At 37.9% G+C, this 17,321-nt stretch overlaps 1 protein-coding gene across 4 annotated transcripts in view; it reads right to left on the minus strand.

Moving 5' to 3' along the window:
* Nucleotides 1-5,768: 5,768 nt before the first annotated feature.
* Nucleotides 5,769-17,321, minus strand: part of NNT (nicotinamide nucleotide transhydrogenase) — a 100,304-nt gene continuing 88,751 nt past the window's right edge. For 3 of the 4 annotated variants that reach the window (XM_017895960.1, XM_017895961.1, XM_017895959.1), the window contains exons 20-22: nt 11,334-11,452; nt 8,536-8,651; nt 5,772-7,012 (exon numbers count right to left, since the gene is read on the minus strand). In XM_017895960.1, coding sequence (XP_017751449.1) covers nt 6,863-7,012; nt 8,536-8,651; nt 11,334-11,452 — 385 coding nt within the window. In that variant the 3' untranslated portion in view covers nt 5,772-6,862. Of the gene's footprint in view, nt 7,013-8,535; nt 8,652-11,333; nt 11,453-17,321 lie in introns of all 4 variants that reach the window. The other variant, XM_017895958.1, reaches the window with a different exon arrangement.

Raw genomic sequence — 17,321 nt, forward strand, 5'->3', positions numbered from 1 at the left:
TTTTTTTTTTTTTTTTTTTTTTTTTTTGCTTAGATCAATTCCATCATAAATTATTTAAATAGAATACCTACTATTTTCCTTGTGAAAATAGCACTAATATTCCATTCTCCTACACAGGCTTTCTAAAATTTCACCCCAAATATAAGTTGTAGTCATTGGAGAAATTTGCCAGAATCTGTTGAGATTATCATACCCTCTACCTCATGCATTTCTTCCTTCCCATTCCACGCTGCTTTAAACATCTTGTAACTTCTATTTCATTTAAACCAAAGAAGAAGTAGAGAATGTCAGTGTACAAAGCTATCAGTAACCAGGACTAGCTATGACAATGTGCTTCTAAGGGATGCCAGACAGGATGGATGAAGACCAGGACACAACTCAGTACACAAAACTGTGACATTAGGTCATTTACCTTGGTGCCCACCCACTTTGCCTTTGAATGAAGATGTGTCCCCAGCAGTAGGAGAACGAGAAGGAAACATGCTGAACTGAGGTGAAATTTACATCAACAGAGAATATAGAGGCTCAAGAGAGGAATTCGTTTCAGTTATAGGAAAACGAAGTCGTATTTTGGCACATCGAGTTTGTGGCCTTTGAGAAATGAAAATCCTCAGCAAAAAGCTTTTGTCTGACCAGCTGTAAAGTAGGAAGGTGCAAGAAATCAAAGCAAGCGAGGAGGCGGAGCCGGTACTGTTCTGGAAAGCAAAACCCAGAAAGGTGGAGAATCCAAAGCTGCCTTTTTTCTGCTCCTAAGGAAGATGCATTCTCAGATACAGGCTTTTGTGTATGAGAAAAAAATGGCAATAACTGCTTACAGAGAGAATGGGTGGAAATGCAAATTATGACTATATAACTAACTTTCATAATTCTATGTAAAAATGGCATATAATTATGCTCTTATTTTCTCTATGAAATTGGAAACATCTTTTCTTGTCATTTTATAAATAAATGGCATCTTACTGATGAAGTTTAACTGCTTTTTTTCCCTTTTATGACTTGCATGCTTTCCTTTATTTTTAACAGAAGTCAGTTGAATGGTTAAGTGGACCTCGCCATCAGCCAGATTTCAGTTTAAGTCCAACTCTGCCATTTTCTACTGTAGGATGCACTGAAACCCACAGGATGTTAATGGAATGTTGCCTAGCACAAAATGAGCACTCATTAACTAATAGATGCTATTACTATTATCCACCCATTGAACACTTTAAATAAATAAAGGAACAAGGTCTTTCTATCTATAACCTTAAAAAAAAAGAAAAAAAATTGAGCCAGAATAAAATTCCAGATAACGAGTCTTGAACAGGAGTCAATGAGAAACATATATAGTATACATTCCCCTTCCTCCGCCTGGCATGGTTATATATGTATATTTATTTACATAATATATACACATAATATATATTATATGTGTGTTTATACATATTTATATATATATATATGCCTTTGTGCTTAATTTATCAAGAGGCAATATACTCTAGAAATGTAATCATAACCAAAATTGATTCATTTTGTAGAAAACAGTAACACCTTTCAAAACAATGCCACCATCTAAATATTCATACTGAGTTCATCACTAAAATCCACCCTTTGGAGCAGCATGTATAAAATGGTATTCTGGGAAAGACGCATTACAACGAGGACTGAAGCCAGGACAGATATTCTGAAATCCTTACACATATAGTATCCCCATACGATTTTTGTGTTATAGTCTTTGAATGTTCTATTGGTCTCATTTATAATGGTGATTCTAATCCTTAAAAAAACACACTTCCTAGTTACTATAACTGTACCCAGTGCTCATGGGGCAGTTACTCCCAGTCAGATACAAGGATGTGGACCTGAACTATGTGTAAGCTTCCATGCCCATATATATCCTAATGGGACAAAACCAGAGAGTTAGCTATAATTTAAGGACACGAAATTTTCCATGAGTCAGTAAAGCTTTAAAAGGCTCTTTCTAGAAGAAATGATTTCTGAAGCACAGTGTTCCATTAAACTCAGACTAGTGACAAATCATCCTAAAGATAAGGGATGGAATTCTGCTTCATCCCTCTGGGGAAGAAATTATCTCCCTCCTCTCATAGCACAAAGGGGTTATTTAGTCTCACATCCTCCCTTTTCTCTGGAGAGTTTTAGACATGACCTTTCAGTTCTAACCCACTGATGCTGCTGCCTCCATGTGTCTAACTGGGGACTAGAATCACAAAGTCTAAAGAGAATTAGCCAGGCACAGGACCCTGCTCCATTAGCGTTAATCACTGTATTTTGTGAAAACTGCACCCCTAAATGGGAGGAAAAAAAAAAAAAAAGACAAGTCTGACTAATAATAACTCACTGGCTTTTAAAAAATCAGTTCCAGAAAGACACTGAAAAGCATAACACAAGGTGGTAATCACTGGCAAAATATGAAGTGCAAAACTTCACTGGTGGAGTCTAATTCTATCCCTGACTGTAGACATTCCTGAGTTCTACTTTTCCCACAGTAAACCAAAAATGAAGTAAGAGAATAGAAAAAAAATGGGGTTATTTCAATTTCTAAATGGTCCTTTTCCAAAGGTTTTTATTATTCCCTACATCATATCACACAGATACTTTGTATTTTCATATTCCCAAATGCAACAGGAAGGAGGATGACAAAAAGTTTATTAGATCTTCATATCCTATCTTCACATAGGGAAACTTAAGCATCCCCCACTTCCTTGCTCTGGGCTCCCACTTCCTTTTCACTTGTCTCCATGGAGGGAAAGAACTAGCCACCATCATCCTAAGTGTCACCTACATTCCCCCAAATCCACATCCCCTTCCTCAATTCTTCTCAAAGTCCATGACAACCACTTCTCCTTGCCACTATCCTATAGCTGCCATGTGGACTCCCCTCTGAATTCACAGTCACTTTAGGCCAGCAAGATCACTTTGACTCTCTTCATTCCAATGTCTTTATGTCTGTTTTTCACAGTGACCCAAACAATGTGGCCTAACTGTCCAGCTCTCTGAAGATCTGGTTTTGTCTATGGATAAAATATGAAATATCCAGGGACAAACTGGACTCTATATCTTTTAGGCAATTTTTACACTAGTGTTATCCTTCATAAATATGCTTTTGGCAATAACTGGAAGGCAGAGCTCAAGGCAGTAATCTTTGGCAAAACATGAAGTACAAATATTTTCCATAGAATGATGAGGCAGCCATATGCATTCACAATCAACATGACAGTGATGTAATATCTCCCCACTATTTAGGGTTTCAACTTTTAAAGTTCTTAGCTTTGTCTACCATTCCGTTAGGATTCCCAACTATTTCCCCAAATAAATTATCTTCTATGGTCTATTTTTTTCTACCACTATCTTAATCATTATATATAGGAGCTTCAAATATTGGTTGCTCTAATTACTGTTCTCATCATATACATCATTTTGTTGCCGATATTCAAAAGATTTCCACTCAGAATTACAACATATCCCACACTAAATGCCTCTAATTCACTTAAATAATTTTTTAAAAGTTCAATTCCTCAGCCTAATATGTAACTTCTAAGAGACAAAAGTTTAAGAACTCTGAGTGCTTTGAAGTCCAAATGTGACCATTTCTGCTACTTTACTAAACAATACTTTAAAAGTTTCACTTAGAAAAATTCTTTTCCTCCTTGTTAATTAGCCTAATTCTTCTTTCCTTTGAGAATCTAAAGAACACCTGGATTATGCAAGTTGCTGCCACTGAAGGGAAGGGTTTTGGATTTTTGTTGTTGTTGTTTACTATTCTCACCGAATAATATTTGTTGGCAAATGCTTTCAAAAACTGGTGAACTATAAATTAGATATTTGGACTATTCTTCCTAGTTACACAAAAGAGCTTTCCAGTACTCAAATGCTTTAAGTCACAAGACTTATGCCTCAGGGACTAGAACATTTGTCCCTCGGTTAGATGAACATATGAGTCACAAGTTACTACTTTTAAAGAATGAAGCTTTGGGATCAGATAAATTGTATGAAACCTTAAAGTTTACTGATAAATAATATATTTTATATTTATATTGGATGCAAGAATATGACAAAATCTAAAAGTTAGGCTCATGACTTGGGTAGAATCAGAAAGGCCACGGTTCACTTTCCAAATTCATTACCAAATACTTAACTGATATTTCCTGACTCAGTAAAGGGCTAAAAGCCTACTACATGAAGATGTTACTAGTCTGTATTAGTCCTCTCTATTCTAATTCCTAGAAAAAAAGAGAATATAAAATGATAGAGTCTACATGTTAGAAAACTGTCCAGAGGCCGGGCGCGGTGGCTCAAGCCTGTAATCCCAGCACTTTGGGAGGCCGAGACGGGCGGATCACGAGGTCAGGAGATCGAGACCATCCTGGCTAACATGGTGAAACCCCGTCTCTACTAAAATACAAAAAACTAGCTGGCCGACGTGGCGGGCGCCTGTAGTCCCAGCTACTTGGGAGGCTGAGGCAGGAGAATGGCGTGAACCCGGGAGGCGGAGCTTGCAGTGAGCTGAGATCCGGCCACTGCACTCCAGCCTGGGCGGCAGAGCGAGACTCCGTCTCAAAAAAAAAAAAAAAACTGTCCAGAAAGATACATGGGTAGCAATATAAACATATATAATGTGTAAAATTATACATTTACTTATATACATTTTTTGTCTTAGATGAGTAATTTAAAAACAAACTCCTAATTTAAGACAAATGAGAAAATAAAGATAGTAGTAAGCCCTAAAAGACAAATCCAACATTAGCATTTCACTACCTATGGATTAATTTTTTTTTTTTTTTTTTTTTTTTTTTTTTTGGTGACGACTATAAGTACAATAAATTTTTTAAAATATTATACTTAAATATCAAAAGATTACAGTGAATAATACAAAAATAAATAATCCATATTCTACCAATTGTAGACTTATTGGAAAAAGAATAATGAACTAGAATGTATAAAAATCATTTTTGTTGTTTTTAGATTTTTGCCATAATTTATAATCTAAGTCCACTAACCTTTTGGAATATTAATTTAAGAAATTACATATACAAAAATCCTTTAAATATCTTAACCAATAAAGTAAAATAAAATGAACAGAGCATGACTTTTCAATTCACTTAACACAACTGATGACAAAGGATTGGCAAATAGCAAAGAGTAAGATCATACTAAGTAAAAATATATATAAATTTAAAATGTTACTATGACAAAAATAAATTAATAAATCCAAGTATGATTATCTTTAGTTCAAACTGAGTGTAGGAACTACCTTTTCAAGAAATCAAAATTGCTTCTTTCTAGATATAGCTATGACTACTTTGAGAGAAGGAAAAGGGCAGGAATAAAGATGGTGTTTACTTTCTTCTAATGGAATATTCATGATATAATTCAGCCCTGAGTTTACCAGTGACCTAAGATCAATTAACAAATTGCATTTATCACTTAAAACTTTTAAAAAAGTCTTTTCTGTTTTACCACACACGCGCGCGTACACACACACACACACATACACACACAGATCTTAATCTCAGGCACAGCCAAATAGAAACTGATTATAAAACCAAAAGATACTGTGTGTTTTAAACTCACTAAACATGAGCATTACAGTAACAAAATTTGTACTACTTCTTTTTCTGATTTTGAGATTGTCTTTCATGTGTTAATAATTTTTTGAGAAACTTAGTATCAAATTAATTACATAGAGAGACAAATAATCTGAGTATTCATCACACATTCACCTATATTTAGAGCTTTAGGCACAGTAGCAAAGTCACAAAGAAAATCTAGACTTGTATAAAAAGACATGATCTTTACTGGTGCTTAGATGAACAAAGAGGTAGCTAAAACAAAGCCACCATTTCTCTCAAATGTCATCAATTACATAAGACCTCAAAACACACACTGATTTAAAAGAAAGTCCATCCCTATTATAAACAGTGAAGACAGATTAATGTCATCTATTTCATAGTAGCGGGTCTTCCTTTGATATTTGTAACAGGCAGAAATATTTGATTTTACTCTTTTGTCACCAGAGATAATTGCTACTACACTTGCCAACATGATGAACTCATTTTATTAGTCAAATGTTGAATTCCACTCAAGTGCACTTAATACAGTACTACACATTATAAGTTGATTGAAATTAAACAGATCTCCAATTAGAAATGGGATTTTCTAAAATACAACTATTACTAGTTTTCAAGTTGTATGTTTCATTGGTGTTCTAATGAAACATATAAAGCAAATGATTTGTTTCCAGCATCTCTGAAAGATTATTTAGTCCTTTAATGTATTAAAATAGTAGTGAGAAAATATGCCCTTGAAATATAGACTCTGAGGTACAGTTTAAAAAATTAAAACTGATTTGATATGGTTAATTCGAACTGTGGTTAAATCGCAAGGGGACAGTTCAGAAGTTCATAAAAGTTTCAAATTAGTCACATTTGTTGAAAAAAAAACAAAATGCAGGTGCCTGCAATGTTTACATTGTGTCAGATATTTCAGAGCCATGTATAATCTTAAGTCCTGAAATCCTAAACACTTAGTTTCTTAAAACATTTCTGGTTACTGAGGAGGCATAAAAAATCCAACACGATTACATCTAAAATGAGGTTGTTCTTTCTCCTTTTATAAAATACTTTTGATTCCTAACACAAAAAATATGCACAGAAAGACATTTAGAATTTTCAATCCTTTTTTAAAATTGAGGGATCACTGCTTTTGAAAAATCTCTCTATACAGTATTTGCTTTGCTTTCTTCAGTCTTCCTTTTCTTCCAAGAGCTTTGCTACAGATGTACATCACCATGTATACTGATACTTTACTTTCCTGTTCCCACAACTGCAGAGGTGGCTTTATTAGCCAACAGCTTGATCCTTAATATTTACTTCTGATAGGATTCTCTAACTTTCGCCTGGAGCGCGTCACATGTTTTCTTGGCATCACCTAGAAGCATGGCCGTGTTAGGTTTGTAGAAGATTGGATTGTCCACTGCAGCATAGCCAACGCCCAAAGACCTCTTCATAACAATCACCTGAGAACCAGAGATAAAATGACATAGTGTATTTAACAGACCTGTCTAGGACATGTTAGGCACACAAACATTGTTCTTCACTACCTTTGAACAAGGCATGTACCTCTACTAATTATTTAGTGCAGGGACTTTACACAAGAAGTATTTTTAACATATGTTTACATTGTATTAACTTTAATACTTAAGTGTGGCCTTATTCTTATATCCATTAGAGAAAAAGTCGTGTTAATAATTTATCTCTGAGTGACAAGATTACAATTATTTTCTTCTTAGTGCTTTTTTCTCTATAAAGACCATGTATACCATTTTCTAGTCAGCAAAATAAGTGTTTTTCTATGAATGTGCTAAAGAAAACAAGTTTAGTGCATAAGTTTCCACTACAAATTCTAAAACAGATGAGGCTGGGTGGGAAAACTATGTTATTCTTTTCTATGACTTTAAAGTATATCAGGAAGTTCTAGGATAAAAGCCCAAAGAGCAATCCAGCTTCTCACAATAACAGAGCTAATGACTAACAGAATGTTCTTACGCATCAAAATGGAAGATGTAAGTCAATGTATAATATTGATATGTTATAGACATTTACAATGACATGAGTTATGGATATTGCTGTCCTGCTGAATATCAAGTCAGTTCTTAATGAAATGAAAAGCTTTTCTGTGGTCTACTAGGACACGTAATCTATCAAAAAATAGAAGCAGTGCAAATGTATTCTTTTTCTTATAGCATTAGTATAGTAATGCACTTCACAAATTCTCAAATATTGACTACGGATACAACTTTTCATACACACATGAACAAGTATATTTTATGTCTACTCATCACAAATACTAAGTTTTAAACTCTCATATTTATAATAAAAAGAAACAAAATTAAATGGAAATGTACATTATGTTATTATGATTTTTTAAATGCAGAGGAGCCTCAGTGGTGGTAAAATGTGCCTACTGCTGAGGCAGAGGAAAATTTACAAGCCTTTGAGTTATCTAAAATCTAGCAATTAGCTTTTTCAGAAGTAATATACATGAGTGAAGCTTGCTTCCTTATGCCACGTTATTGTTTGGATTTCTAAATCACCTTCCTGCTAGACACTCTATAACAACTTATAAATTCCCTTTCAGAAAGTTAAATGAAAAAAATATGCTCATCTTGGTATATGAAGGCGATTGATACTGACTCCCTGTCCCAGAGGGAAGCCATCTGCTTCACAGGACTCCATCTGGAATTTAGCCAGACTCATTACAAAAGCTCACAGCTCTTTTTTCAGCTGTGGTTACAGATTTTGTTAATCCACCCACATAATCTCATCTGGTTCTACTTGTGATTAGGGCATTCACTCAGGTTCTCTGGTGGCCAGAGAACAGACAGAAGCTGGACATAGGAAACTGGGCCCTAAACATGCCCTCAGTCCCGGACCTCCTAGAAGGCATCATCATTTCTTATCAAATGATCAAAGAAAGTTCTGTGTGTATATTTTAAGTAACCTTTGATTATCAGAATGAAATACAAGACTGAAACTTTACCTGCTTTGATTTCCAGACCTCAAGGACTGGCATGCCTGCAATAATAGAGTTGGGATCTTCTTGAGCTGCTGAATTAACAGTGTCATTAGCTCCAATTACAAGGACCAAATCAGTATCTATATAATAAAAGAAAAAAGAAAGAATACAAAACTCAAAAGGTCACTCTTACATATTTTCAGACAAATTATAGTGATCTTTACTTTATAATAACAATAACAAAAACATAGGATTCACACTTGTGCCAGGCACTTTACAAGGAACTTTATCAGAGAGGTGAAGCAACTCAACCAATGTCACACAGCTAAAAAGCAGTAGGTTTTGCATTTGAACTTGACTATCTTTTTTTTTTTTTTTTTTTTGGATGGAGTCTTGCTCTGTCACCCGGGCTGGAGTGCAGTGGCCGGATCTCAGCTCACTGCAAGCTCCGCCTCCCGGGGTCACGCCATTCTCCTGCCTCAGCCTCCCGAGTAGCTGGGACTACAGGCGCCCGCCACGTCGCCCAGCTAGTTTTTTGTATTTTTAGTAGAGACGGGGTTTCACCAGGTTAGCCAGGATGGTCTTCATCTCCTGACCTCGTGATCCGCCCGTCTCGGCCTCCCAAAGTGCTGGGATTACAGGCTTGAGCCACCGCGCCCGGCCTGAACTTGACTATCTTGACTACAGCCTGCATTATTATGCTTCTCCCCTCTCAATAAATCTAACTAATCTGACTTTATAACCCTTTTTTGATCTCAAAATGATCTTGCTATAGTGTCACATGATTTTACAAAATTTGCATTCCACTTTCAACCTTTAAAATGACCACTTAAACCTCAAACTATAAGAATCGAAGAAGAAAACCTAGAAAACACCATTCTGAACATCAGCCTTGGGAAAAATTTATGACTAAGTCCTCAGAAGCAATTGCAACAATGCAATAATTGACAAGTGAGACCTAATTAAACTAAAGAGCTTCTGCCTAGCAAAAGAAACTAACAGAGTAAACAGACAAGCTACAGAATGAGAGAAAATATTCACAAATTATGCATGCATTGGACAGAGGTCTAATATCCAGAATCTATAAGGAACTTAACAAGCAAAAAAAACACACACATTTTAAAAATGGGCAAAAGACATGAACAGACATTTCTCAAAAGAAGACATACAAGTGGTCAACAAACATGAAGAAATGTTCAACATCACTAAACATAAGAGAAATACAAAGCAAAACCACAGTGAAATTACTATCTCACACCAGTCAGAATGGCTATTAATAAAAGTCAAAAAAATAACAGATGCTGGCAAGGCTGTGGAGAAAAAGGAACATTTACACACTGTTTGTGGAAATGTAAATTAGTTCAGCCACTGTGGAAAGCAATTTGGAGATTTCTCAAAGAACTTAGAACTTCTACGTGACCTAGCAATCCCACTACTGCGTACATATCCAAAAGAAAACAAATCTTTCTACCAAAAGACACATTCACTAGCACGTTCATTGCAGCACTATTCACAATAGCAAAGACATAGAATCAACCTAGATGTCGATCAATGGTGCACTGGATAAAGAAAATGTGGTACATATACACCATGGAACACTACACAGCCATAAAAAAGATGGAAATTATGTCCTTTCCAGCAACATGGAAACAGCTGGAGGTCATTATCCTAAGCAAATTAACACAGGAACAGAAAACCAAATACCACACATTCTCACTTATAAGTGAGAGCTAAACACTGGGTGCTCAGGGACATAAATATGGCAACAATAGAACCTGGAGACTACCAGAATGGGGTGGGAGGGACATGGGCAAGGGTTGAAAAATTGCGGGGTACTATGCTCACTACATCTAACCCTCAGCATCCCACAATATAACCATGTAACAAACCTGCACATGTACCCATGAATCTACAATAAAAGTTTAAAAAAGATACATAAAAATAAAATAAGATGACCCCTTGAGATGCAGTCTGATGTCAAGACAATGGTCTCAAAATCTGCATTAAAGTCATGTCCATAATTCCTGGAACTGGCTGGTGTTACACATAATTTAACAACAATAGAATCTGAAAAGGGACATAAAATTTAAAAGGCCTAAGTTTCCTCTTTAAGAACTGCAATATAAACTACCTTAGAATGTTGCCAAAAAATGCCATGTGAATCTAGACATATACATAATTTCATTACTTTTTCTAATAAACAGCATTTTTTAAGTTTACAGTGGATATTTGCCAGAGGGAAATGGTTTAATTTTAACAAGCATAGGCTTGGGCCAAATGTCATTACCATTCAACATCTACCCTATGACAGCTATAAAGTACAGCACCTTATCTAGGGAAATTCTAGTACTTTTTAAAAAGAAAAGAAAGAGAAAACTACTTCACCAGTCATACATTAGTACAATCAGAAACCAGTAAAATCTCAGAGACTGGCAAGAATCAGACACTAAATTATCAACAGAAGCACTCATAAACGAAGAGCCTGAGGTTGGGTAACAAGCTACTGAGAATCAGGATCTGGATTCAAAAGCCAGGTCTGCCCAGATTCCCAGTCTTCAGTATTTCTATACTATACCCCAAGGTTTTCACCATCCTTCAGTTCTTCACAGGGGAAAAAAATTTACCTGTGCTGTTTATGAATCTTTTGTACCTTATTCAATACTATCTTTCACTTATTTAATTTCAACTGAATATCTACCAGGTATAAGTTCTTTTTCATCTGACTAGTCAGTCTTCACTGAATCTACAATTTATATCCCAAATCTGCACTGCTTTATTCACAGTAAGAATATTCAAACTTCACCATTGCCCCCATCACTTACCTGGAAAATCATGGTTGATCTCATCCATTTCCAACACAATATCATATGGCACTCCAGCCTCAGCCAGCAGCACATTAAGCTGACCAGGCATGCGGCCTGCAACTGGGTGAATTCCAAACCTAGACATGAAACAAATGAACAGCTGGCTTTACTTGACAGGACATAATGTACAGAGACCCCAATATCACCTCTAAATCTGCACACTTTGCTCTTTGCATCTCTGCTTTTTTCTGATACTATCTGATCTCTACAGAATGAAACAGAAGTAGTCCAGATATATAGTCAATTTACAAATATTGAAGTTGAAGATTCGGTATCTTAGTGTGGAGAAACTATAACTTTCCTCAGAAAAATAAAAGCATAACTTTGGAGCCAGACTCTTCCATATACGCTTGCAGGGCAGTGAACTTCCAATAATGTGAATAAATAATATCACCTTACATTTAAAAAGCATTGTGCTCTCCCATACTTTCTGGTAAATATTGAATCTTTAAAAACCTATTCACCTAGCCTGGAATTAAATGTTTCCCATGAAAAATCAACATTATTCTATCACAAGCTGACTTCACATTCAACTTTAACCTCTTTGTTCAAAGGTAGGGAGATGACTGGGCACGGTGGCTCATGCCTGTAATCCCAGCACTTTGGAAGGCCAAGATAGGCAGATCACTTGAGGTCAGGAGTTCAAGACCAGCCTAACCAACATAGCAAAACCCCATCTCTACTAAAAATACAAAAATTAGCCAGGCACGATGGCTGGTGCCTGTAATCCCAGCTCCTCAGGAGGCTGAGGCAGGAGAATCGCTTGAACCCAGGAGGAGGAGATTGCCGTGAGCTAAGATCGTGCCACTGCACTCCAGCCTGGGTGACAGAGCGAGACTTTGTCGCAAGCAAAACAAAAAAGGTACAGAGGTAAAATATTGTCATACACACGAAGTTAAAGCCTACAGCCACTCAGAGAATGATATAAAGTATTACTCCACATCACAGAAGACATGTGATGGGAACACACAGGAGCATCTAAAACACAGAGTGGGTAATACACAAGCAGAGCTCTACACTTAGGGTAAAGGACACCAAAGCATCAAGCAACTTCTTTTGACCACAGATATAATGAGGTCTTTAAAGTTTTTTAATCCAACTTCTTGCCCAGTATTTATCTGTCTCCACAGTACTAGGAGCAGTGTGTGGCACATAGAAAACGCTCCATAAGAAGTGAATGAATTAATGAATGAATGAATCCAAAAAGAAAAGCAGTTTATACTATCTCTTGGAAGAGATCCATCCAGCCTCAGCTTAAATACCTTCAGTGACCCTTCTAAGGTCTAATCCATTACTAGACTACATATATATATATACACACAGACACACACACATATGTGTGTGTGCATGTGTGTGCAAGTATGTGTATATTGTGTATGTATGCATATATATTCATATAGTAATATATTCATTCATATACAGTAAGTCCTCACATATCCATAAGTTCTTAGAAAGTGCAAATTTTTAGAAAGTGCAACTTTAAGTGAAACAAGATATAATGAAACCAATTTTACTCTAGACTAATTGATATAAACAAGAGTTAAGTTCCTACAGCATATTTCTGGCCACAAAAATATCCCCAAACTTCTAAATAAAGACCAAAACACTTCTAATAGTAAACATTGAAATAAATGTGAGCTATACATACAGTTAGGAAAGATTAATAAGATCAAATACAATAATTATTTACCCAAGGCAGGAACCAGATCTGGACAGGACACCATCTCATTGCAGTGTGCACTCCCAGACACCCACATTCACTCAGACTGGGACCACATAGACACACCAATTCACTTAACATGAACGTCTTGGAGATATGAGAGGAAAGCAGAGAATCCAGAGAAAACCCATGCAGGCATGGTGAGAATGTGCAGACCCCACAGTGACGATAGCCCCAGCTGGGAATTGTTTTTTTTTTTCTCATCAAAGTGGTAACAAAATGATACTGAACAAAATGACATTATTTGAGGATTTGCCATATATATTCATATATTAATATATTCAGTCTTAATATGTTACATATTATGTAATATATAATGTATTCATATTAAGCCAAAGATAAATAAATTATACGTGTGTGTGTGTGTGTATATATATATAATCTCTTGGGTATATATATACCCAAAGAGAAACTCCATCTCATTGTTTTCCAAGGTCTATAGTTGTGCCATCTGGAACCATAAAGAATCTACAACCTCTTTCATTTGCAGATTCCTGTCAGCTATCCTAGTGATATGGTTTGGCTGTGTTCCCACTCAAATCTCATCTTGATTCCCATGTGTTGTAGAAGGGACCTGGTGGAAGGTAATCGAATCATGGGGGCAGATCTTTTCCCATGCTGGTCTCATGATAGTGAATAAGTTTCACTAGACCTGATGATTTTATAAGAAGGAGTTTCCCTGCACAAGCTCTCCTTTTTTTGCCTGCCACCATCCACGTAAGATGTGACTTGCTCCTCCTTGCCTTCTGCCATGAATGTGAGACCTTCCCAGCCATGTGGAACTGTAAGTCCATTAAACCTCCTTCTTATATAAATTGCCCAGTCTCAGGTATGTCTTTATCAGCAGCATGAAAATGGACTAATATAGTAAACTGGTACTGGGAGTAGGGTGCTGTTGAAAAGATACCCAAAAATGTGGAAGCAACTTTGGAACTGGGTAACAGGCAGAGGTTGGAACAGTTTAGAGGGCTCAGAAGAAGGCAGGAAAATGTGGGAAAGTTTGGAACTCCCCAGAGACTTGTTGAACAGCTTTGATCAAAATGCAGATAATGTTATGGACAATGAAATCCAGGCTGAGGTGGTCTCAGATGGAGACGAGGAACTTGTTGGGAACTAGGGCAAAGGTGACTCTTGTTATGTTTTAGCAAAGAGAATGATGGCATTTTACCCCTGCCCTAGAGGTGTGCAGAACTTTGAACGTGAGCAAGATAATTTAGAATATCTCACAGAAGAAATTTCTGAGCAGCATATCATTCAAGTGCTGACTTGGGTGCTGTTAAAGGCATTCAGTTTTAGAAAGCAAACAGAGCATAAAAGTTTGGAAAATTTGCAGCCTGACAATGTGATAGAAAAGAAAAATCCCATTTTCTGAGGAGAAATTCAAGCCAGCTATAGAAACTTACATAAGTAATGAGAAGCCTAATGTTAATCCCCAAGACCATGGGGAAAATGTCTCCAGGGCATGTCAGAGACCTTTGCAGCAGCCCCTCCCATCAAAGGCCCAGAGGTTTAGGAGGAAAAAATGGTTTCATGTGCCAGACCCAGGGTCCCTCTGCTGTGTGCAGTGTAGGGACTTGGTGCCCTGTGTCCCAGCCACTTGAGTCGTGACTAAAAGGGGCCAAGGTATAGCTTGGGCTGTTGCTTCAGAGGGTGGAAGCCCCAAGCCTTGGTAGCTTCCACATGGTGTTGAGCCTACGTGTGTGCAGAAGTCAAGAATTGAGGTTTGGGAACCTCCACCTAGATTTCAGAAGATGCATAGAAACACCTGGATGCCCAGGCAGAAGTTTGCCGTGGGGGTGGGGCCCTCATAGAGAACCTCTGCTAGGGCAGTGCAGAAGGAAAATGTGGGGTCGGATCACCCACATAAAGTCCCTACTCGAGCACCACCTAGTGGAGCTGTGAGAAGAGGGTCACCATCCTCCAGACCCCAGAGTGGTAGATCCACCAACAGCTTACACCGCACACCTGGAAAATCTGCAGAAACTCAATGCCAGTCCATGAAAGCAGCCAGGAGGGAGGCTGTACCCTGTAAAGCCACAGGGGCAGAGCTGCCCAAGACCATGGGAACCCATCTTTTGTATCATTGTAAGCTGGATGTGAGGCATGCAGTCAAAGGAGATCATTTTTTGAGCTTTAAGATTTGACTGCCCCACTGGATTTCAAATTTGCATGGGGCCTGTAGTCCCTTTGTTTTGGCCAATTTCTCCCATTTGAAATGGGTGTATTTACCCAAATGTATCTACGTAACTAACTTGCTTTTGATTTTACAGGCTCATAGGCAGAAGGGACTTGCCTTGTCTCCTATGAGACTTTGGACTGTGGACTTTTGAGTTAATGTTGAAATGAGTTAATACTTTGGGGGATGGTAGGGAAGGCATGATTGGTTTTGAAATGTGAGGATATGAGATTTCAGAGGGGCCAGAGGTGGAATGATACAGTTTGGCTGTGTCTCTACTGAAATCTCATCTTGAATTCCCACGTGTTGTGGGAGGGCCCCAGTGGGAGGTAACTGAAACATGGGGGCAGGTCTTTTCTGTGCTGTTCTCATAACAGTGAATAAGTCTCATGAGACCTGATGGTTTTATAAGAAGGAGTTTCCCTGCACAAGCTCTCTTTTTCTGGCTTGCTGCCATCCATGTAAGATGTAACTTGCTCCTCCCTGCCTTCTGCCTTGATTGTGAGGCCTTCCCACCCATGTGGAACTGCAAGTCCATTAAACCTCCTTCTTTTGTGAATTGCCCAATCTCATGTACGTCTTTATCAGCAGCACAAAAATGGACTAATATACCTTGGATTCCTCCTAAGCAAAACACCCTCAGTCCTTTCAAATATTTAATGAATGACAGACTTCCTGACCTACTGCTGTCCTAGTCATCTGTATCCTATATTGTCAATGCCCAGCTTCAGTCTCAGTCCCTCAAAGTGAATACAGTGTGCCAGACATGATCTAGATGCATAAGGCACAGGAAGAAAACCATATCCTCACATCTTTCATTGACAAAGCCTAAGCTTGTATTAGCATTTACGGCCACCACAACACACTGCTGCCTCACACAAAAATTATGATCATTTAAGATGCGTTGTTATTTTTCACATGAACTGCTGCCAAGCCAGGCCTCCCCACTCTTCATATAGGCACATCAGGGAAGAGGTTAAAGAGCACAAGACTTGACCTTTTCCTGAAAAGAAGACCTGAAAAGAGCTATAGATAGCCATTTATTTTGCCCAGGTAAGTGAGAAATAGTTTTCTACATATTTAAAACTAATAATGAAGACCCTAAACTACTATTAGAGGTCTTTTAATTGGAGGAAAAATATATCAAATGACAGATATTCTTTTCTCTATTATTATACTTTAAGTTCTAGGGTACATGTGCACAATGTGCAGGTTTGTTACATATGTATACTTGTGCCATGTTGGTGTGCTGCACCCATTAACTCGTCATTTACATTAGGTATTCCTCCTAATGCTATCCCTCCCCTCTCCCTGCTCCCCACAATAGGACCCAGTGTGTGATGTTCCCCTTCCTGTGTCCAAGTGATCTCACTGTTCAATACCCACCTATGAGAGAGAACATGCAGTATTTGGTTTTCTGTTCTTGCGATAGTTTGCTGAGAATGATGGTTTCCAGCTGCATCCATGTCCCTACAAAGGACACGAACTCATCCGTTTTATGGCTGCATAGTATTCCATGGTGTATACGTGCCACATTTTCTTAATCCAGTCTGTCACTGATGGACATTTGGGTTGATTCCAAGTCCTTGCTAATGTAAATAGTGCTGCAATAAGCATACGTGTGCATGTGCAGATATTCTTTTTTATCAAATATCTCTATACACACAAACTAGAAAATCTAAAAGAGTTGAATACATTCCTGGACACATACACCCTCCCAAGACTGAACCAGGAAGAAACTGATTCACTGAACAGGCCAATAAAGAAAATGAATCGGGGGGGCGGAGCAAGATGGCCGAATAGGAACAGCTCCAGTCTCCAACTCGCAGCACGAGCGACACAGAAGACCGGTGATTTCCGCATTTTCAACTGAGGTACTGGGGTCATCTCACTAGGGAGTGCCGGACAATCGGTGCTGGTCAGCTGCTGCAGCCTGACCAGCGAGAGCTGAAGCACGGCGAGGCATCGCCTCACCTGGGAAGCGGAAGGGGAAGGGAGTCCCTTTTCCTAGCCAGGGGAACTGAGACACACAACACCTGGAAAATCGGGT

The sequence above is a fragment of the Rhinopithecus bieti genome, unplaced genomic scaffold (genome assembly GCF_001698545.2).
Source record: "Rhinopithecus bieti isolate Rb0 unplaced genomic scaffold, ASM169854v2 scaffold_28024, whole genome shotgun sequence".
Taxonomy (NCBI): Eukaryota; Metazoa; Chordata; class Mammalia; order Primates; family Cercopithecidae; genus Rhinopithecus; species Rhinopithecus bieti.